Source organism: Microcaecilia unicolor, chromosome 3 (genome assembly GCF_901765095.1).
Source record: "Microcaecilia unicolor chromosome 3, aMicUni1.1, whole genome shotgun sequence".
Classification (NCBI taxonomy): domain Eukaryota; kingdom Metazoa; phylum Chordata; class Amphibia; order Gymnophiona; family Siphonopidae; genus Microcaecilia; species Microcaecilia unicolor.
This window is the reverse complement of record NC_044033.1, coordinates 164,680,645-164,704,945: the sequence shown is the minus strand read 5'-3', so window position 1 is coordinate 164,704,945 and position 24,301 is coordinate 164,680,645. Positions and strand designations below refer to the sequence as shown.

At 42.5% G+C, this 24,301-nt stretch overlaps 1 protein-coding gene across 1 annotated transcript in view; it reads left to right on the top strand.

Moving 5' to 3' along the window:
• Nucleotides 1–24,301, top strand: part of LOC115465802 (rho GTPase-activating protein 18-like) — a 247,204-nt gene that overhangs the window by 118,184 nt on the left and 104,719 nt on the right. The window contains 2 exon segments of the mRNA XM_030196531.1: nt 5,069–5,127; nt 5,744–5,764. Of these exon segments, the coding sequence (XP_030052391.1) occupies nt 5,069–5,127; nt 5,744–5,764 (80 nt within the window).

Below are 24,301 nucleotides of genomic sequence, written 5' to 3'. Positions count from 1 at the left end.
TGGATCTATCCCATGACTCTCCAGTTTCCTCTGGAGTCTTTCATGAGGTACTTTGTCAAATGCCTTTTGAAAATCCAGATACACAGTATCGACTGGCTCACCTTTATCAACATGTTTGTTCAGCCCTTCAAAGAAATGTAGTAGATTGGTGAGGTAAGAGTTTCCTTGACTAAAATCTATGTTGACTTTGTCTCATTAATCCGTGTTTAAATATATGCTCTGTAGTTTTGTTTTTTATAATAGTCTTTACCATTTTGCCTGGCACTTATATCAGGCTCACTGTATCACCTCTGGAACCCTTTTTAAAAATTGGTGTTACATTGGCCACCTTCCAATCTTCCAGTACCATGCTTGATTTTAAAGATAAATTAGATATTACTAACAATAATTCTACAAGGTCATTTTTCTTTTATTTTTATTTAAATTTTAGAAACAAAACCCACAATACAATAGCAGATAGCATACTGTAGCTCTTCAAGTTCATTTTTCAGTTCTATCATTACTCTGGTATATATACCATCAGGTCCAGGTGATTTGCTACTCTTCAGTTTGTCAAGTTGCTCCATTACGTCTTCCAGGTTTACAGATATTTGTTTGTTTCTCTGACTCATCGGCATTGAATACCATTTCTGGCACTGGTATCTCTCCCACATCTTCTTTGGTGAAAATTGAAGCAAAGAATTAATTTAATCTCTCCGCTATGACCTTGTCTTCCCCGAGTGCCTCTCTTACCCCTCATTCATCTAGTAGTCCAACTGATTCTTTTATCGGCTTCTTGTTTCTATTGTACCTAAAAAGGTTTTTACTATGTGTTTTTTTACCTCCAATGCAATTTTCTTTTCAAAGTGTTTCTTTGCCTTTCTTATCAGCACTTTCCATTTGAATTGCCATTCCGTATGCTGTTTTCTATTATTTTCAGTTTGTTCAGCCCATTTTCTGAAGGATTTTCTTTTAGCTCTAATGGCTTCCTTCACCTCGCTTTTCAACCATGCCAGGTGTCATATGGCCTTCCTTCCTCCTTTTTTAATACATGGAATATATCTAATCTGGGCTTCCACGATGGTAGTTTAGAATAGCACAGGAATAAGTGGATGATGCTACAGATGATTTAACAGTTTATTCTTCTGCTGCATACTACATATTCCTTCAGGTTTTTTTTTCTGTGTATACATCAGAGAGTTAGAATATATTGCACTAAATGAAAAGATAGATATAACAAGCATCTCTGAGAATAGCATCCATGTCTGATGTAAAATTTTGACCTTTGCAGCTGCTCCTCTAAGGTTGTTTATTGTTTGGTTTTTTTTCGTTTTCGGTTTTATTTTTTTTGTTTTTTAACCATTCTTATTTTTTCATAGTCTTCTTTTTCAAAGTTAAATGCTAACGTATTGGATTTCCAGTGTGTACTTCAGTTTATATCAAATGTAATGATCACTTTTATCAAGTGGCCCCAGCACCATTAGCTGCTGCAGTAGCTCATGTGCTCCACTAAGGACTAGGTTTAGAATTGTTCTCCCTGTTATTGGCTCCTATACCACTGCTCTATAAAGCAATGAATTTTACTTCTCTGGCATGCCCTGATGTAACATTTATTCAGTCAATATCGGGGTAATTGAAATCACTCATTATTATTATGTTCCCCAATGTGTTAGCCTCCCTAATTTCTTATGACATTTCTGCATCTGTCTGATCATCCTGGTCACATGGACAGTAGTGCACTCCTATCACTATCCTTTTCCCCTTTACACATGGAATTTATATCCATAGGGTTTCCAAGGTGTGTTATGTGTCCTGCAAAATTTTTAATCTATTTGATTCGAGACCCTCTTTAACGGATAATGCTACCCCTCCACCAATTCATTCCACCCTATCACTGCAATATAATTTGTACTCTGATATAACAGTGTCCCATTGGTTATTTTCCTTCCACCAGGTCTCAGAGATGCGTGTTATATCTATCTTTCATTTAGTGCAATATATTCTAAATCTCCTGTCAGAAAAAGCCTAGCCACTCACCTGGGGCTAACCCTCCGGCCACTTAGAGGGTCTCCCCAGCACAGCTCAGGTCTGCCTGCACCTGGGCATGTGCTGTACACTTTGTGCTGTACAGTTACACCCTCTTCCCACTGACTAGGTCCTAACTGCTTCTGGGCAAATCTCCCGCTCTCAAGTTATCCCCAATGATTTCTAGGTTACTGGGGCCATGATCCCAGTGGTCCCGCCATTCCTAGAAAGCACTCACAGACCCAACACACAAACCACCAGGATTCTTAGTCCAGACAAGCAGAGTCAATAAACTAGTAAAGGTTTATTGTAATAAAAAATATTGAACAGTGAACTATAAAAAACAGATGGCAATTACAGTCGAATAACAGGTAACTGAATAAGGATCAATTATAAAACTCTCTACATTTTATCACTACCTGGATAGTGCCTGGGAAATACAGGAAATATAGCTGCTTACAGGTTACAGAATATAACTGCTCACAGAGTGCAGGAAAAAAGGTCTTCCTCTCTCTACTTCCAAACTGAGACTGGAGAAAAATCCAGTATTTCTAGACTGAATTTCAGCTCCTAACATTTTCTAAAAGTAGCTGGCCACAGTCATTTCTCTGTAACAGCTTTAACATAAAACATGCATCACTTGCTGGCCAAACTAGTCACAAAATAGTCTTATAATTCACAACCTGGAAACCCCACTATTTCGCCACATCTCCCATCTTATTTCTTAGGCTTCTGGCATTTGCATACAGACATTTCAAATAATGTTTGTTGTTCCTATTTACAAATTGATGAGCAGTTGGCAGTGATAATTTGCAGTCCTGAAAATCTGTTTGCTCTTTATTTAAAGACACCTGGTCTGTTATGGTCTCTATTGCAATCTTACTATTCTGGATACCCCATATTCCATGTTTTGGTGATATCTTTTAAAGATGCCTTGTTCCGAACTATGCACTTTTGATCAACTGTCTGCCTTCCCAAGTTTCCAGTTTAAAAGCTGCTCTATCTCCTTTTTAAATGTTTATGCCTGGTTCCACCCTGGTTAATGTGGAGCCCATCTTTCCAGAATAGACTCCCCTTTCCCCAGAATGTTGCCCAGTTCCTTATAATCTAAAACCCTCCTACCTGCACCATTGCCTCATCCATGCATTGAGACTCCGAAGCTCTGCTTGACTCTTGAGTCCTTCCTGTGGAACGGGGGCTCTTCTGAAAGTTCTACCTTGGAGGTTCCTGATTTGAGCTTTCTACCTAAGAGCCTAAATTTGGCTTCCAGAACCTCCCACCCGTATGTCCCAAGACAGTAGGCTCCTCCCCAGTACTGTCTAAAATCTTATCTAGGTGCCGTGTGAGGTCCACCACCTTCACACCAGGCAGGAAAGTGACCATGTGATCCTCACATCCACCAGCTATCCACCCAGCTGTCTACATTCCTAATGATAGAATCTCTGACTATATCGTCTGTCCTAACCCTTCCCCCCCTGGAGATACATCCTCAGTGTAAGAGGATATTTCATCCCCTGGAGGGCAGGGCCTGGCTAAGGGATTACTCCTGCTCTCCACAGTGATGTTCTCCCTTCAGAAGACCATTCTCTTCCATGGCAGTACAGAGGTTGCCAGACTGGAGGTGGGACTGGAGGGGAGCCTATTCCGAAAGGATGGGCTCCATCTTAACCAGAGTGGGACCAGGCTGCTGGCATCGGCGTTTAAGAAGGAGATAGAGCAGCTTTTAAACTAGAAATGGGGGGAAGGCCGACAGTCGCTCAAAAGAGCATGGTTCGGGATAAGGTATCTTTCAAAGATATCACCATAACAGGGAAGATAGAGTATCCTGATAGTGAGGTTGCAAAAGAGATTGTAGTAGATCGGGTATCTTTAAATAACAATAAAAATCAGACAAAAGATTGCCAATTAATACTGTCAAGTACTAAGCATGATGTACTTAGGAACAACAAACATAGTTTGAAATGTCTATATGCGAATGCCAGGAGCCTAAGAAATAAGATGGGGGAGTTGGAATATATTGCACTAAATGAAAAATTAGATATAATAGGCATCTCTGAGACCTGGTGGAAGGAGGATAACCAGTGGGACACTGTCATACCGGGGTACAAATTATATCGTAGTGATAGGGTGAATCGGATTGGTGGAGGGGTAGCATTGTATATTAACGAGAGCCTTGAATCAAATAGATTGAAAATTCTGCAGGAAACAAAACACTCCTTGGAATCACTGTGGATTGAAATTCCATGTGCAAAGGGGAAAAGGATAGTGATAGGAGTGTACTACCGCCCGCCTGGCCAGGACGAACAGACGGATGCGGAAATGTTAAAGGAAATCAGGGACGCAAACAAACTGGGCAACACAATAATAATGGGGGATTTCAATTACCCGCATATAGACTGGGTTAATGTAACATCTGTAAACGCAAGGGACATAAGATTTCTTGATGAAATCAAGGACAGCTTCATGGAACAGCTAGTTCAGGAGCCGACAAGAGAAGGAAAAATACTAGACTTAGTCCTTAGTGGTGCTCATGATCTAGTGCAGGGGGTAACGATACGAGGGCCGCTTGATAACAGTGATCATAATATGATCGGTTTTGATATTGGCATTGAAGGAAGTGAAACTAGGAAATCAAGTACGCTAGCGTTTAACTATAGAAAAGGTGATTACAACAAAATGAGAAAAATGGTGAAAAAAAGACTGAAAGGAGCAGCTCGCAGAGTAAAAAACTTGCATCAGGCGTGGATGCTGTTTAAAAACACCATCCTGGAGGTTCAGGACAAATATATTCCACGTATTAGAAAAAAGGGAAAAAAGACTAAACGTCAGCCGGCGTGGCTAAACAGTAAGATAAAGGAAATCATTAGAGCCAAAAAACAATCCTTCAGAAAGTGGAGAAGAGAACCAACTGAAAGTAACAGGATAGATCATAAGGAATGCCAAGCCAAATGCAAAGCGGAGATAAGGAGGGCAAAAAAGGACTTTGAGAAGAAATTAGCGTTGGAAGCAAAAATACACAGTAAAAATTTTTTTAGATACATTAAAAGCAGGAAACCGGCCAAAGAGTCGGTTGGGCCGCTGGACGAAAATGGTGTTAAAGGGGCGATCAAGGAGGACAAAGCCGTAGCAGAGAAATTAAATGAATTCTTTGCTTCGATCTTCACCGAGGAGGATTTGGGGGGGACACCGGTGCCGGAAAGAATATTTGAAGCGGGGGAGTCGGAGAAACTAAACAAATTCTCTGTAACCTTGGAGGATGTAATGGGTCAGTTCAGCAAGCTGAAGAGTAGTAAATCACCGGGACCTGATGGTATTCATCCCAGAGTATTAATAGAACTAAAAAATGAACTTGCGGAGCTACTGTTAGAAATATGCAATCTGTCCCTAAATCGAGTGTAGTACCGGAAGACTGGAGGGTAGCCAATGTTACTCCGATTTTTAAGAAGGGTTCCAGAGGAGATCCGGGAAATTATAGACCGGTGAGTCTGACGTCAGTGCCGGGCAAGATGGTGGAGGCTATTATTAAGAATAAAATTGCAGAGCATATACAAAAACATGGACTGATGAGACAAAGTCAGCACGGATTTAGTGAAGGGAAGTCTTGCCTCACCAATCTAATGCATTTTTTTGAGGGGTAAGCAAACATGTGGACAATGGGGAGCCGGTTGATATTGTATATCTGGATTTTCAGAAGGCGTTTGACAAAGTGCCGCACGAAAGACTCCTGAAGAAATTGCAGAGTCATGGAATCGGAGGTAGGGTATTATTATGGATTAAGAACTGGTTGAAAGATAGGAAGCAGAGAGTAGGATTGCGTGGCCAGTATTCTCAGTGGAGGAGGGTAGTTAGTGGGGTCCCGCAGGGGTCTGTGCTGGGTCCGTTGCTTTTTAATGTATTTATAAATGACCTAGAGATGGGAATAACTAGTGAGGTAATTAAATTCGCCGATGACACAAATTATTCAGGGTCGTCAAGTCGCAGGAGGAATGTGAACGATTACAGGAGGACCTTGCGAGACTGGGAGAATGGGCGTGCAAGTGGCAGATGAAGTTCAATGTTGACAAGTGCAAAGTGATGCATGTGGGTAAGAGGAACCCGAATTATAGCTACGTCTTGCAAGGTTCCGCGTTAGGAGTTACGGATCAAGAAAGGGATCTGGGTGTCGTCGTCGATGATACGCTGAAACCTTCTGCTCAGTGTGCTGCTGCGGCTAGGAAAGCGAATAGAATGTTGGGTGTTATTAGGAAGGGTATGGAGTCCAGGTGTGCGGATGTTATAATGCCGTTGTATCGCTCCATGGTGCGACCGCACCTGGAGTATTGTGTTCAGTACTGGTCTCCGTATCTCAAAAAAGATATAGTAGAATTGGAAAAGGTACAGCGAAGGGCGACGAAAATGATAGTGGGGATGGGACGACTTTCCTATGAAGAGAGGCTGAGAAGGCTAGGGCTTTTCAGCTTGGAGAAGAGACGGCTGAGGGGAGATATGATAGAAGTGTATAAAATAATGAGTGGAATGGATCGGGTGGATGTGAAGCGACTGTTCACGCTATCCAAAATACTAGGACTAGAGGGCATGAATTGAAGCTACAGTGTGGTAAATTTAAAACGAATCGGAGAAAATTTTCTTCACCCAACGTGTAATTAGACTCTGGAATTCGTTGCCGGAGAACGTGGTACGGGCGGTTAGCTTGACGGAGTTTAAAAAGGGGTTAGATAGATTCCTAAAGGACAAGTCCATAGACCGCTATTAAATGGACTTGGAAAAATTCCGCATTTTTAGGTATAACTTGTCTGGAATGTTTTTACGTTTGGGGAGCGTGCCAGGTGCCCTTGACCTGGATTGGCCACTGTCGGTGACAGGATGCTGGGCTAGATGGACCTTTGGTCTTTCCCAGTATGGCACTACTTATGTACTTATGTACTTATGTACTTCTCTATTATGTCCCTGTAGGGCTGCCTCCAGAGATTGGACCCATTCCCCGAGTTCTAGGAGTTCTATGCCCCTTTGAAAGCTCATAAAAAATGTATTAAGTTAGTTCAACAAAAAAGGGTATTATCTTATGTTCTTTTCTTTGTCTTGTTTTATTTCTATTTATTACCTGTATGTTAAGAAAAACTATTCCTTAAACTCATTTGTTAAGTGAGTAACTTAAAATAAAGTCCCTGAGGTTTCCTATTTAGTTCTAAGTCTACCTTTCCCTGAGTTTAAAATCAATTTCCCAGCAAATTCTTACCAATGAGGATCTCTCCCTCTCTGGAAGTAATTTATAGAATCCAGGAGAAAATGTGTTTCTAGTCTGATATCCATTGAAAAAGGTACTTGCTTTCACTCAAGCATGGGTAATAGTCTGAGGTGACATCGAGGGGCATAATCGAACGCAAATGCCCATCTCCATGGGCGTCTATCTCCGAGGACGGGTCCGCGAAGGGGCGAGCCAGACTGTATTTTCGAAAAAGATGGGCGTCCATCTTTTGTTTCGATAATACGCTTTGTGCCAGGCAAATGCATCGGATTTGGGCGGATTTGAGCTGGGCGGTATCGGTTTTCAGCGATAATGGAAACCGAAGGCGCCTAGCTCAAAAACGAACAAATCCAAGGCATTTGGTCGTGGGAGGGGCCAGGATTCGTAGTGCACTGGTCCCCCTCACATGCCAGGACACCAACCGGGCACCCTAGGGGGCACTTGTAACAATTAAAAAAAATTTAAAATACCTCCCAAGTCCATAGCTCCCTTACCTTGGGTGCTGAGCCCCCCAAATCCCTCCCAAAACCCACTCCCCACAACTCTACACTTAAGGCTGAAGGGGGGCACCTATATGTGGGTACAGTGGGTTTTGGGGGCGGTTTGGAGCACTCCCATTTAGCAGCACAAGTGTAACAGGTAGGGGGGGATGGGCCTGGATCCACCTGCCTGAAGTCTACTGCACCCACTAACAACTGCTCCAGGGACCTGCATACTGCTGTGATGGAGCTGGGTATGACATTTGAGGCTGGCATACAGGCTGGAAAAAAAAGTTTTTAAAGTTCTTTTTTTTTGGTGGGAGGGGGTTAGTGACCACTGGGGGAGTCAGGGGTGGTCATCCCCAATTCCCTCCTGTGGTCATCTGGGCAGTTGGGGCACTTTTGGGGGATTTGTTCATGAAAAAAAGGGTCCAGAAAAAGTGACCCAAATTCTTGCTTCTGGCGCCCTTCTTTTTTTCTATTATCGTCCGAGCGCGCCCATCTCTCCTCGGGCCGATAAACACACCCCAGTCCCGCCTTCACCACGCCTCTGACACGCCCCCGTCAACTTTGTCCGTTCCCGCGACAGACTGCAGTTGGAGGCGCCCAAAATCGGCTTTTGATTATACCGATTTGGGCGCTCACAGGAGAAAGGCGCCCATCTCCCGATTTGGGTCGAAATATGGGCGTCTTTCTCTTTCGAAAATAAGCTGGATAGTCTTTAATAAGAAGTGCTGACATGATGGGCATGGGTTTGTCCTTAACATAAAATGGCCTGCTTGTTCTTAAAACACAAAATGCCAAGACAAGAAGTTTGAATGTGAGTTGCTCATTGACTGGGGGCCAAACTAGTGCAGCTGATATGCCAGGCACTAGTAGATCTTCGAAGGCCAGCTGCAATCCTAGTGGCTACAGTATTTTATTTATCGTCTAAACTGGGAGTCCAATACAGAGTGGCAATGCCAACTGTACCAGGTGGTGTGAGCAAAAGAAAAGAAAAGTGGTGGAACAAAGAGCTACCGTGTTTCCCCGAAAATAAGACAGTGTCTTATATTAATTTTTGCTCCCAAAGATGCACTAGGTCTTATTTTCAGGGGATGTCTTATTTTCGGCGAAACACGGTACAAGCCATACCCAAATGCACCACACTAGAGGACCAAACGATTACACGTACAAAAAAAAAAATCACAACGATGGTCCCTGATAGAGGAAGAACGAGGAAAAGAATGCGTTGCTTTGTGTTATAGACGTCCGGCTCTCACAAGGACACAAAAAAAACAAACAACCTCCCCTAATAAACCACAACACAGTACCATATCGCCATCACTACCTCCACACTAATGGGAACTGGGCTGGGTGGCTAGTTGCCAAATAGTGAGCTTCTGGTGGGAGAGAGTGGGCACCCATAGGGGCCAAACAAAAACTTTGCTAGGTCTTACTTTCGGGGGAGGCCTTATAGTTAGCAATTCAGCAAAACCTCTACTAGGTCTTATTTTCGGGGAAACAGGGTAGTAGAAACAACAACAAAAAAACCCCCAACAATTAAATGAAATTAAACCGTATTAAAAGCAGAGGTCAGATCCAGGTGGAAATGTCGCAGTATGTCCAGTACGAGTAGCAGTGCAATCAGTACCCTACATGTTTTGACACATGCTTTCTGACTTTTAATTTACTCTGGTTTGGATTCTCAGGTCTTCTGTCATAGGAGGTTAAAATTGATTATCCAGATTCATGGAAAGTTAGTCAGACAATAGCACTGAAACATACTGGGCTATTAATTGAACTTATACTTGTTTGTGCTTAACATGTTATGACTTTCCCACCTGGATTTAACCTCTGCTTTTAATAATGTTTACTTCAATAATGTCATCTTATCGCTCCTACTAGTTCCTCATTCCATTGCTAAACTGGGAGTCCGGCATGTAGAGCATTCCAGTAATCCGAGCCACTGAAAACCATAGCTAATCAAGTAGCTGATCCCATCAAGTAAGGCTTCCTCTGCTTAATTAAATGCAGCTTATAATAAGCCCCAACACCCTAGTTGACGGAAAAGGAATGCTTAATGAAGGGATCTTGCAAGTACCTTCCAAACTGAGAGTGTTGGAACCAAGCGAAAGTCTATGAGGGAGAAACCATGGTGGAAAATGAAGGATTAAAGTAGAGCCTTAAAGTACAGCTTTTTTTCTTTTTCTTTCCAGACATTGCCTTGCTAGGTACGGCTGATTGTGAAAATTGGCTGTTGGGTAGGTTGCCATAATTTCAAACCAAGGCACAAAGACAATATGAACAGAGAAGCAACAAAATACAAAGAAAAGGATTCCTGCCCAGATAAAGTGCAAATGCAGTCTGCTAAACCGTGTGTGTCAGCAGATTTCTTGTCATGGAAGAGATGTCTGAGCTACAGAAATGCTGCTTTAGCAATCAGGAAGGAAAGGGAGCCTGGTGCTACAGCAGAATTAGTGTGTCCTGCAGTTTAGATGGGTGAGAAGGCTGAAAACAGACCATCCCACGAACTCCTAAAGACTTGTCCATGTTATCTGAGTAATATCAAGTACAGCTGTTTGTGACCATCATTTCCATGGCAAAGATAACACTGAATGTGGCAGCCCATCATGTTGGGCAACAGTGAGATCAATGCCTTGTAAGCAGAACAGGAGACTGACTGCCTTACTGTGAGCAATGTGTCGCTGTCCTGAAGCAGCTGCTGCCGTTTTAACCACTTCAGTGCTTCTGTGGAGATGAAAACTGTAACAGAATTCAAAAATACGTGGGATAAACATAAAGGAATCCTGTTCAGAAGGAAGGGATCCTCAGAAGTTTAGCGGAGATTGGGTGGCAGAGCTGGGGGGGGGGGGGCTGGTGGTTGGGGGGCGGGGCTAGTGCTGGGCAGACTTCTACGGTCTGTGCCGTGAGGATGGCAGATACTGATCAAGAGGAAAACCTCAAATTTAAAAGGGAACACTCCTTCGTTAGATAACTACATAAGGGAGGACCCTTTAATCATCACAGGTAAAAAAAACCTCCTACTTTTAATAAACGGCAACTGCTCAATGTTTTTCAAAAAATATATTCATAAATATGAACCGTTTCTACATCTCGTTAAACAACAGATCACTTATCTTTTTATCTTTTAAGATTTGCAGTGAGAAATACCATCCACGGTCCTCCCGTGTTTAACGAGATGTAGAAACGGTTTTGTGAAAACATTGAGCAGTTACCGTTTATTAAAAGTAGGAGGTTTTTTACCTGTGATGATTAAAGCGTCCTCCTTATGTTGGTTATCTAACGAAGGAGTGTTCCCTTTTAAATTTGAGGTTTTCCTCCTAATGAATAAACACATTTCAGGATTATCTAAGGATATCTGATATTGCTATATTTTCAATTTTTCATTTCTTGATATCCAAGATTGCTCTTTTGTGAGATTTAGATACTGATCAAGGTCAGGTATACACAAAGGTAGCACATATGAGTTTATCTTGTTGGGCAGACTGGATGGACCTTGCAGGCCTTTCTCTGCTGTCATCTACTATGTTACAATGGTACTGATACAGAAGGCCTGTAAGTCCTTTTCGAGGAATTAGCTCTGTAGAGTATAACACATGCAGAGCAAGCAGAACACGGAGTATTTTCAGTCTCTGTGCTGTCCCTGTTTGTTGCAAGTAGGGGTGTAGGGCAGTTTTCAAACAGTCTGAGGGAGGGGGTTGGGGGGCTTGCAGGCCCACAGTGAAATTGTCTTCATGGGAAACTAGATTTGGCTGCAGGTATGGGCTGTTTTTCTTTCTGTACATTTCCACCTGCTTTAAGTCTCGTTCGTATTCTCCCAGTCTGGCCTAGATGCACCCTTATTTTAGCCAAGGTAAAAGTACAGAAGTTCGGGGCAATTGTATATATGCAAACATTTACATGCACAAGTGTTAGAATACTAGCATAGATATGTGTATATGCCAGCATGATGCCTAAACGCTATTCTGCAAATACCCGCTTAACTTGTATGGGTCAGGGGTGGTGCTTCCACTTGTGTTGTAACATGCAGAATAACTTACCCAGGTGTTTGGCCACTCTAAGGTGGTGCTGTTTTTTGGCATAACGCCGTTCAGCATCTGTGTTCATGAGGCGCTAGTTTTTTGATCATCCACGAGGAACGCGAAATGACCCTAGTTACATGAGATTGACTAAATTTACATGTCATTGTGTGCAAGTGCCTGGCACGCTTGCAGTTTATGGCGGTAACCCCCATTGACCATCCCACGTTGGTAAGTGCGTACGCAAAAAATGGCGCTAATGGGCTTGTGTGCTCGCGTTGATTGTAAGCTCTGTCGAGCAGGGGACTCTCTCTTACATGTTCAGTGTACAGCACTACATACGTCTAGTAGTGCTATAGAAATGATTTCAACATAGCCATCTCTTCAGTAATTAACAGTGTTATGCATTTATATTTAGCAAGGCTGTACATATTTTGTAACAGATATGGCCATTGTTGAACCTTTTGTAAAATACTGTCCTAGCTTTACATATGTAGACCTAAATGTCCCTTTGCTGCCTAGACACTCTATACAATGTTATCTTTTTGGAGACTGATTTGATAATTACAGGCACAAGTAAAAAGTATAAACCTACTTCATCTGTGGTAGACTTTGTACATAAGTATTGCCACACTGGGACAGACCAGAGGTCCATCAAGCCCAGCATCCTGCTTCCAACAGTGGCCAATCCAGGTCACAAATATATGGCAAGATCCCGAAAACATTCAATACATTTTATACTGCTTATCCCAGAAAATAAGCAGTGGATTTTCCCCAAGTCAATTAATCATTGTCTATGGACTTGAGCTGTCCAGACCTTTTTAAACCCTGCTAAGCTATACAACCTTTACCACATTCTCTGGCAATGAATTCCAGATTTTAATTACACGTTGAGTAACTTGGTGAATTTGGCAGACGTCTGCTTTGAAAAGTACCTCAGTAAAGCTGTGCGTTTGTTTATACCCACTCTTTGGGGCACACATTTTCTGGGTGCACAATATGTTTGAATTTTGAAAGTACAAATGCCTCTGAGAGCACCTTGCAACAAGCAAATGTTAGTGGTACTTATTTGGCGTTATCTTGCGCCTTTCTCACTGATAGCTGCAGGTGAATTATGTTCATGTGTAGTGTCTCCTTGTTGGAAGAGGGCTTACAAAGCTGGCTTTGAACCTGAGCAAGTAAAGGGGGAAGTGACTTGCCGAAGGTCACCAGGAAAAGTGGTAGAATTGGAACCCCTGGTTTCTGTGCTTTTCAGCCTGCTGCTCTAACCATTAGGCAGCTACTCCTTTCCATTTACATGTATTACATTTAATGATAAGTATTTCCCTATGTATAAAGATGGACACTCTTACTAATGTTCATTAATATGGATATAGTGCTGTTTTGCTCACAAAAAATGAATTTGAAAATTGCCTTCCTGATGCTAGTGGATAGCACTCTGCTGGTTTCTATTAGCAGTTCTAGTAATGTTGCAGCATTACTATTTGAGAAATGAATATTAGGTTATACATAGGTTCAGCCATTGTGTTGTCCAAGAAGTTGAATTTTATCTAGGTGATATTCAGACCCTTGCTGACCACTGGGGGCAGATTTGGGACAGGAATTCAGTGCCAGGACAAATCAGATACTGGTGCTGAATATCTAGGACCCTCCGCAGCCAGTGAAAGTTGCCTGGCCACTTGTAACCATTGGCACCAGTTCCTGGATAGACCACAGTATCTGGGCAACTTAGGACAGCCTTTTATATTGCCACTAGCACTGAATATTGGCAGTGCCCAGATAATGCTCAGCAGCTCTACCTTCACTTCGCCAGCGGACTACCACAATGGTCTGAATATCAGTGCCTAACTCACTTAGCATGATTTAACTGGGTGGGTGGGAGGGACTCCCACCACCCAGTGAAAATCATGCTGATATTCACCCTTATATTTTTTGGGTGCTCAGAAAGATCTGTGTGGCCTTAGGAAGTCCGATGACATGAATGTATTTGTGGTCAATTGCATTTTTTTAGCGAGTCGAAATACTGAATTGTTTTCATTTCCAGAATTTACCTTTATGCAAAAATTAATGTTAAATGTTGGCTCAGGATGGTGATAACTTAATTTTCTCTCTTTGCAGGCCAGAATCTAAGTTGTGGTGACCTGGAGACCAGCAGCCCTACTGGGGATGTCTCTGCTTCCTGAAACTGATATCAATTTGGAGATTTCATTTGCAGAGCAGGCAGCAATTCTGCGAGACACCACAAAAGGCAAAGTGTTAAAAAGCAGAGAGGACGATTCTCTATTGCCTGTGCGTAATGCAGTTTCATTTTATACACTTTAGTGATTCTATTCTCAATTGATTTAGGTCCTGTAAATTTTGATGTCACAACCACATATGGCACTGTATACTCTTCAACCCAAACGTTCTTTTCATCTCCATGCCAGAAACACAAAACAGCCAGTGATGGTCAAGTGACACTTGAGCACTTCCCAAATATGGATTGGTTGTAATGTCACTATGTGGGGAGCAGCTTTATTTCCTTCAGCAGAAACTCTTCAGTGAGATCAGTTTTTAGAGTAATTTTAGACCAGTTTCATGCTTACCTATGATGGCGAGATTCTTGAGAAATTAGTGTTGAAACTAATAGAGAGGTATTTGGAGGAAGCTAGAATTCTGGATCCATTTCAGTACGGATTTCATAGAACACGTGGAGGGGCATAATCGAAAGGGACGCCCAAGTTTTTGCTGAGGGCGTCCTCGCAAAACGTCCCGTTGGAGGGGCGGGGAAACCGATTGAAACAGAGTGGACATCCATCTTTCGTTTCGATAATATGGTCAGGGACACCAAATCTTGACATTTAGGTCGTCCTTAGAGATGGTCATTCCTAGACTTGGTCGTTTCTGATTTTTGCTGATAATGTAAATCAAGGATGCCCATCTCAGAAACAACCAAATTCAAGCCCTTTGGTCATGGGAGGAGCCAGCATTTATAGTGCACTGGTCCCTGACATGCCGAACACCAACCGGACACCCTAGGGGGCACCACAGTGGACTTCAGAAATTGCTCCCATGTACATAGCTCCCTTACCTTGTATGCTGAGCCCCCCAAAACCCACTACCCACAACTGTAGACACTACCTAGCCCTTACAGGTGAAGGGGGGCACCTAGATGTGGGTTTGTGGTGGGTTTTGGAGGGCTCACATTTACCACCACAGTGTACAGGTAGGGGGGATGGGCCTGGGTCCGCCTGCTGAAGTGCACTGCACCCACTAAAACTGCTCCAGGGACCCTGTATACTGCTGTGATGGACCTGAGAATGACATTAGAGGCTGGCACAAAATATTTTGAAAGATTTTTTTTTGAGGGTGGGAAGGGGGTTAGTGACCACTGGGGGAGTAAGGGGAGGTCATCCCCGATTATCTCCGGTGGTGATCTGGTCAGTTTGGGCACCTTTTGTGTCTTGGTCATAAGAAAAAAACAGCCAGGTACAGTTGTCCAAGTGTCGTCAGTGACGCCCTTTTTTTTTCCATTATGGGTCGAGGACGTCCATGTGTTAGGCACGCCCAAGTCCCGCCTTTGCTAAGCCTCCGACACGCTCCCGTAAACTTTGGTTGTCCTGCGATGGAAAGCAGTTGGGGACGCCCAAAATCAGCTTTCGATATACCGATTTGGGCGACCCTGTGAGAAGGACGCCCAAGTTCCGATTTGTGGCGAAAGATGGGCGTCCTTCTCTTTCGAAAATGAGCCTGATAGTACTGAATCCCTACTGCTATTGTTGATATTCTGAGACAAGGGTTGGAGTCTTCTTTCTATTTTTTGGTTATGTTAGTACATAAGTACATAAGTAGTGCCATACTGGGAAAGACCAAAGGTCCATCTAGCCCAGCATCCTGTCACCGACAGTGGCCAATCCAGGTCAAGGGCACCTGGCACGCTCCCCAAACGTAAAACATTCCAGACAAGTTATACCTAAAAATGAGGAATTTTTTCCAGTCCATTTAATAGCGGTCTATGGACTTGTCCTTTAGGAATCTATCTAACCCCTTTTTAAACTCCGTCAAGCTAACCGCCCGTACCACGTTCTCCGGCAATGAATTCCAGAGTCTAATTACACGTTGGGTGAAGAAAAAATTTTCTCCGATTCGTTTTAAATTTACCACACTGTAGCTTCAACTCATGCCCTCTAGTCCTAGTATTTTTGGATAGGCGTGAACAGTCGCTTCACATCCACCCGATCCATTCCACTCATTATTTTATACACTTCTATCATATCTCCCCTCAGCCGTCTCTTCTCCAAGCTGAAAAGCCCTAGCCTTCTCAGCCTCTCTTCATAGGAAAGTCGTCCCATCCCCACTATCATTTTCGTCGCCCTTCGCTGTACCTTTTCCAATTCTACTATATCTTTTTTGAGATACGGAGACCAGTACTGAACACAATACTCCAGGTGCGGTCGCACCATGGAGCGATACAACGGCATTATAACATCCGCACACCTGGACTCCATACCCTTCTTAATAACACCCAACCATTCTATTCGCTTTCCTAGCCGCAGCAGCACACTGAGCAGAAGGTTTCAGCGTATCATCGACGACGACACCCAGATCCCTTTCTTGATCCGTAACTCCTAACGCGGAACCTTGCAAGACGTAGCTATAATTCGGGTTCCTCTTACCCACATGCATCACTTTGCACTTGTCCAACATTGAACTTCATCTGCCACTTGCACGCCCATTCTCCCAGTCTCGCAAGGTCCTCCTGTAATCGTTCACATTCCTCCTGCGACTTGACGACCCTGAATAATTTTGTGTCATCGGCGAATTTAATTACCTCACTAGTTATTCCCATCTCTAGGTCATTTATAATACATTAAAAAGCAACGGACCCAGCACAGACCCCTGCGGGACCCCACTAACTACCCTCCTCCACTGAGAATACTGGCCACGCAATCCTACTCTCTGCTTCCTATCTTTCAACCAGTTCTTAATCCATAATAATACCCTACCTCCGATTCCATGACTCTGCAATTTCTTCAGGAGTCTTTCGTGCGGCACTTTGTCAAACGCCTTCTGAAAATCCAGATATACAATATCAACCGGCTCCCCATTGTCCACATGTTTGCTTACCCCCTCAAAAAAATGCATTAGATTGGTGAGGCAAGACTTCCCTTCACTAAATCCGTGCTGACTTTGTCTCATCAGTCCATGTTTTTGTATATGCTCTGCAATTTTATTCTTAATAATAGCCTCCACCATCTTGCCCGGCACCGACGTCAGACTCACCGGTCTATAATTTCCGGATCTCCTCTGGAACCTTCTTAAAAATCGGAGTAACATTGGCTACCCTCCAGTCTTCCGGTATTACACTCGATTTTAGGGACAGATTGCATATTTCTAACAGTAGCTCCGCAAGTTCATTTTTTAGTTCTATTAATACTCTGGGATGAATACCATCAGGTCCCCGGTGATTTACTACTCTTCAGCTTGCTGAACTGACCCATTACATCCTCCAAGGTTACAGAGAATTTGTTAGTTTCTCCGACTCCCCCGCTTCAAATATTCTTTCGGCACCGGTGTCCCCCCCAAATCCTCCTCGGTGAAGACCGAAGCAAAGAATTCATTTAATTTCTCCGCTACGGCTTTGTCCCTCCTTGATCGCCCCTTTAACACCATTTTCGTCCAGCGGCCCAACCGACTCTTTGGCCGGTTTCCTGCTTTTTAATGTATCTAAAAAAGTTTTTACTATATATTTTTGCTTCCAACGCTAATTTCTTCTCAAAGTCCTTTTTGCCCTCCTTATCTCCGCTTTGCATTTGGCTTGGACATTCCTTATGATCTATCCTGTTCTTTCAGTTGGTTTCTCTTCTCCCACTTTCTGAAGGATTGTTTTTTGGCTCTAATGATTTCCTTTATCTTACTGTTTAGCCACGCGGCTGACGTTTAGTCTTTTTTCCTTTTTTCTAATACGTGGAATATATTTGTCCTGAACCTCCAGGATGGTGTTTTTAAACAGCATCCACGCCTGATGCAAGTTTTTTTACTCTGCGAGCTGCTCCTTTCAGTCTTTTTTTCACCATTTTTCTCATTTTGTCGTAATCACCCTTTCTATAGTTAAACGCTAGCGTACTTGATTTCCTAGTTTCACTTCCTTCAATGCCAATATCAAAACCGATCATATTATGATCACTGTTATCAAGCGGACCCTCGTATCTATTGACCAAGATTGATATGGTTAGCCTTGGCATATTGATCAATAGGACCAATGTGGAGTGTCTGGAGTCGTTCTTAATTGGTTCTCTTTTTTTTTTTTTTGGAACATAGAACGCAGGGAGGTGTGGATTAGCGATCAGGTTTCTGAATTGAGAAGGTACCACAAGGCTTCTTATTGTCGCCAGTTCTATTGGATATCTTTCCTTTTACCTCTGTGTCATCTTTTGAAGGCATTAAGTGTACTTTGCAGGGTCTTTGTAGATCATTCAGAGTTTTTTTTTTTTTTGGGGGGGGGGGGGTTGCTATTGACACTCAGACAGGGCTATTGGTTATCTGCAGTCTCGCTCTTTAGTTGGTCCTGAATGTTCAAAAAACAGAAGTGATAGCAATTGGTGAAGTTTTTGGAGAACAAGCCATCTATTTTTATATATCACTTCCTCCAACCTAGTAGTGAGACCCACAACCTGGGCATGTGTTACCATTAAAATCTTTAATGTGTTCTTCCATCCGCATTTCCAAATCTTTAAGATCACTATGAATCTAACCCATTTTCTCCAGTATCTTGGTTCGAGTATCCTGAACCTCCTGTCTCAGATCATCTCATTTATATTCTGCTTTTGACCCAAAGTGGATTACATAAAACATGCACAATATAATAAAACAAACATATAAAACGGTCATAAGATCTCAAGATCTCGAAGAAGAGTAAAGTTTATCACCCCTGAACTGCTTAACTTCTGAAGCTTCAGATTCCATCTCCAGGACTGACTCATGCTCCCGAGACACATGATACAAGCCTCTTTGACTCACAAGATGAGCTGTAAGCTTAGTCACTTCTTTCAATTTAGATTTTTGAGCCATGGCTGGTGTACAAAGAATCAAAAGGTTGTAAATTCCAGCCTCTAACCAGGTCGATGCACAGGATTATAAAAGATATTAAAGAGGCCGAGTGGGAGCAAGGGAGCTAAGCAGCCATACAAGAGGGTGATGTCACTTCCTCCCCCTTCAACCTACCACTTTTCTTTAAACACTTAATATAATTTCCATGAAAAGTGTAGGTCCTTTCTAATTAATTTATTTGGTGATAGCAAATATTTATATTTCTGCACAAGTGGGATACTAGAAAGCTACTTTGTCCAGTGTACAAGATTAAAGAGAACCTTTCAGAAATCATGCTCGTACTATGAGCCCTATGTACTGAAGTGACTTTAAGTGCAGTTTGTGTGAAAATTAGTGCAAAATGCCTGGTGCACAAAAGTGCCAAAATGCAGTGATTTTTCTGCGCACTGTTGTGCAAAGTGCACTCTTGCAAAGTGACCTAAGAGTAGTTAACTTTCGCATGAAGCCCACTGTGCACAAAAGTTAAAATTTTGCCTTAATGAGCTGTTGTGATGCAAATCATGCAAAAGAGCTCATTCATGCAAAAAAAAAGTGAAAATAAGTGTATTAAAGAGGCCCATTTTCGCAGAAAAAATGACCACAGCTGAAGAGCTATAATTTAATTTTTCAAGTTCTGAAAAACCAAAACCAAAATAGCAAAAAACAACAAAACCCCACAGCACCCTTTAAGTAACAGTGGCATATAGTAATTAAAGGGTCCTCTGGCCCTAACTGGAGGCCTCTGGACCCCCTGCTCTAGAAGTTCCCCCTACCCAGCCCTGATGCTATGCTAAAATGTTAGAAAGGTTCCCAGCACCTTTTTGACTCACCGCCCAGTGATCCGGGGGCATAGTGGGGCAGGAGGAATCCCCACTGGCTTCTGCCCTTGCAGTTGTCTTCCTCAGAATGACACCACTGAACCCTAGCAGTAATACTACCATTGAAGTGGTGGATAGTGTATAGCACTGCCCGATTTATTTATTTATTTAGATTTTGCTCACACCTTTTTCAGTAGTAGCTCAAGGTGAGTTACATTCAGGTACACTGCTATTTCTTGTCCCAGGAGGGCTCACAATCTAAGTTTGTACCTGAGACAATGGAGGGTTAAGTGACTTGCCCAAGATCACAAGGAGCAGCAGTGGGATTTGAACCGGCCACCTCTGGATTGCAAGACTGGTGCTCTAACCACTAGGCCACTCCACCAGGTAACCCCCTGTGGAAATATTTTGGAACATTTCTGTTAGCACCAGAAATGCCGCGTGCTGGGGGTTGAAACTACCACCGGCGGTAGCTCCAGATTGGTGTATGGTAAGCCTGCAGTGGGCTTACCGCTGCTTAGTAAAAGGGCCCCTGAGGCAGGAAAGAGTGGGGATTGCTCCTACCCCATTGGCCCTGCAGACCCTGTGGGTTAAGTTGGGGACTGAACAAAACCCTCTTGCTGAGCAACCAAGATGGCGCTGATGTGAGACGTTACCCCAGACTTACCAGGAAACGCTCCAGCAGAGAATCCCGAGAGGCGTCTGAATACCCAAGATATGGGGAAGCGGAGAGGGAAGGTGAGGGAGGCTCCTGTTACCCCCGCCAAAATCCCCCTCTCGAGGCAGACGAAGCTGGAGAATTTCGGGAGTAATGCTGGGACCTCGGATGACTTCATCTCCTGCTATCAGACCGGCTTCAATCGACTCGGTCAGCAGCGCAGACGGGGCTTCTCTCAGCCCCGACGTCCGTACGGCACCTCCTCAACCAGGAATGAGCGAGAGGGTTGTGCCTTGGCGGTTCCCATGCCCGAAGTGGAGAGGACCCACAAGGAAGGGAGCCCAACCGAACACGATGGAAGCGAGGGTTATCTGGTAGGACAGAGATTTAAAAATTTCTCTGCGTTGAGCGATGGTCTGAAACAGATAACCAATGCCCCCCTTCCTGATTTGAGTGTAGTAGTTGCAAAACCAGCCGTTGTGACAATGGAGTCACTATGGGACCTAACTTTTTCAATGCATTCTTCACTACAAGCTGTTTTGGTTAAAAATGTAGGAGAAATTAAGCTATTAGCTGAAGCTCTGTCAGTCCAAGAGCAGATTAATGCCCACCAGTTGTCTATGACTCAAGAATTTGAAGAAAAATTTCAGAGACTGGAGAAACTGAATAAAGCTACAATTAAGGATAGTAATTTTACTAAACGGAAAATGGAATATCTAGAGAATCAACAGCGACGGCTTAATTTGCGGCTTATCAACTTCCCCAGATCTCCTATTATTTCGGCTATTGATGGTTAAAAAGTATTTGATGGAAGTCCTAGGGATGCCGGGTGAGTCTCTGCCACCCATAACAAGGGTAATTTACCTTCAGACTTTAACACCTAAATCTGGAAGTAATCAGGCTGTTGTGGATGGAGGAATGAACTTGACGTCCTTTTTAGAGTCTTCCTTAGAGGTGGTTACCCAAAGGACAACAGCAGTGGTAACATTTGCACTTGAGATGGACAGAGAAGTGGTCTTAAAATTATTTTTCAAACATTTAGACTCATTGTTTTTTGGATCTAAAGTTAGAATTTTTCCGGATCTCGCAAGAGAGACCCAAAGTAGACGCAAGGCCTTTTTGGCATTGCGTCAAAGAGCTTTAAATATGGGGTAACTTTACTCTTAAATTTCCTTGTGTATGTCGGTTTGTTACCAACAGAATAATCAGTTCTTTGATCCAAAACAATTTGAGGAATTTGTCTGTTCCAAGGAAGTTCAGAATGTAATTGTGAAAGTTTAGGTGCTCATACGGTCGCTGTAAGATAGGCTGAGAATATCACTCGAGTTTGTAATGTTCTGATTGTTAATTACTTTAATTGGTAACTATGTTAAATATATCTTGGTTCCATTTATGTATTTCCCATATGGGGGTTGAAAATGTATGATTTATTACCTTAAATGAGACAAATTTTTTTTTTTTTTATTTGTCTCAAAATAATGATTTGGGTTTTTTTTATGTTTTTGTATACTTCTTGGATAAGTTGTATAAATTTGAAATTATAATAAAGTATAAAAAAAAAAAAAAAAAAAAAAACTCTTGCTATTTATGGGAGGGGGGTAACTGAGGGGAGCTTTCTTGCATTTTATAGCCCACCATCAGGGCTGGCGAATAGAGTCATTGTGTCCACTGACTCACTAGGTATTGAAGGTTCCCCTGGAAGAATAAAGCCAGCAGTACCTCCAATTCAGACTACAGAGCCTCGTTAATTTTTTTTTTTTTGTGCCACCATAAGAAGGAACATTTTTAGTATTTTTACTATGTAAAGTTCCTCACTGGCAACGCATGAGAAATTCCTTGCTTAATATAACTAAGGATATAAAAAAAAGTCCATATGTGGCACTGATGAAATCATTTAGCAAAAGTTTTCTTTAGGATGGGTAAATAAAACATTTATATTGAATTTGCATAGTATATGGAGTGGAGGATTGGCCTAGTGGTTAGGATGGTGGACTTTGGTCCTGAGGAACTGAGTTGGATTCCCACTTCAGGCACAGGCAGCTCCTTGTGACTCTGGGCAAGTCACTTAACCCTCCATTGCCCCATGTAAGCCGCATTGAGCCTGCCATGAGTGGGAAAGCGCAGGGTACAAATGTAACAAAAATAAAATAGATACTATTGGAGATTCTACATGGAATGTTGCTACTATTGGAGATTCTACATGGAATGTTGCTATTCCACTAGCAACATTCCATGTAGAAGCCTGCGCGGCCACATTGGTGATCTGCAAGGGCCGACTTCTACATGGAATGTTGCTAGTGGAATAGCAACATTCCATGTAGAATCTCAAATAGTAGCAACAGTGGAGGAGTGGCCTAGTGGTTAGGATGGTGGACTTTGGTCCTGAGGAACTGAGTTGGATTCCCACTTCAGGCACAGGCAGCTCCTTGTGACTCTGGGCAAGTCACTTAACCCTCCATTGCCCCATGTAAGCCGCATTGAGCCTTCCATGAGTGGGAAAGCACTGGGTACAAATGTAATAAAAATAAAAAAATAAATTTGGCTTGCATATTTTTGGGCGCTGTAAAATTACACCCTTGATCATAATCCAATTAGCTCATTCTACATTAACAGAAGTTTGTTTAAATAACACTGTAGTAAATGGAGGCCTAGTTTATAAAGATGTCTGATGAAATAAGATTTTGTTTTCAGTTGTTGCCTGGTTTTCAATTGTTATTTCACTTTTCTTAGAACTACAGAGTGCCAAAGGACAAAACAGGTACCACAAAAATTGGCAATCTGGCTCCTCAGGACATGAAGAAGGTCTGTTACCTGGCACTGATTGAACTGGCAGCTTTGTATGATGTGCTCGGGGTGGAGCTCAAGCATCAGAAGGCTTTGAAAGCCAAAGTCAAAGGTAATTCAAATGCAAAATAATCATTTCCTTAGATGAACAAAAGATGTTTTGCCTATGCACATCCTGAGTACACATTCTTGCAACTGAGTGCAGTTTAAGAACATGACACAGCTAGAAATCGATCTCCTTTCTTACAGCTAGGCTAGGCTAGCTTCCTTTAACTTGTGCATGTTGCTGGCTTTTGGCATAAGTTTGATTAGAGCAGCAGGCTAACAACCAAGGAATTCAGGGATCAAATCCTGCTGATGCTTCTTATTGTGATCTCAGACAAGTCACTTAACCCTCCATTGTCTCCGGTACAAACAAAGGGGTTCTTTCACTAAAGTGCACTAACGTATTTACTTCCTAATTATATAAAAGTTGCCAAAAATTGGGTTAATTAGCAACTTTTAACAAGCAATTATTGGCACTAATTAGATTTAATTTGCATTTATGCTTGTAAATTTAGGCTTGAGATCCATACCACGCGAATTGAAAAAGGGGGTGTGGAAATGGACTGGTTATGGGAGTAACAGGGGCGTTCCTAAAATTTACTCGTGGTGTTATAGAATAATGGGGATACACGCCTAATTTAGGCATGTACATTGCACCACACCATGTTTCGGTTGGTGCAAATGGCCGCGCCTAAAGTTAGGCGTGATTCCCAGGCGGCGGAAGCAATATTCTACAAACTGTGCCTACTTTAAGCACTGCTTATAGAACAGCATTTTTATTTGGCATTGATTTTTTTTGGTACCATATGTAGAATCTAGTCCTTAGCGCACACTAAATGCTAAGAAGCCCATTTTACAGAATCTAGCCCTCAGTGTCTGCTGACAATTAGAGCATACTAAATGCCGTGCAACTTGTATACCTATGGGCTGCATGACACTCAGCACACACTAATTTGTTAACACAACTTCACTATCGATTAAAATGTTCTATTACATATTGTCTTGACGTTGTAGTAATACATTATGTCATACTTTGTATTGTTGTTTGAATATTTTTACTGCTGTAATTGCCTATTGCTCATGTTTGATGTATTCTTACTATACACTGCCTTGAGTGAATTCCTTCAAAAAGGCAGTAATAAATCCTAGTTTATCAATAAAACTAGTAAAAAAGGCCC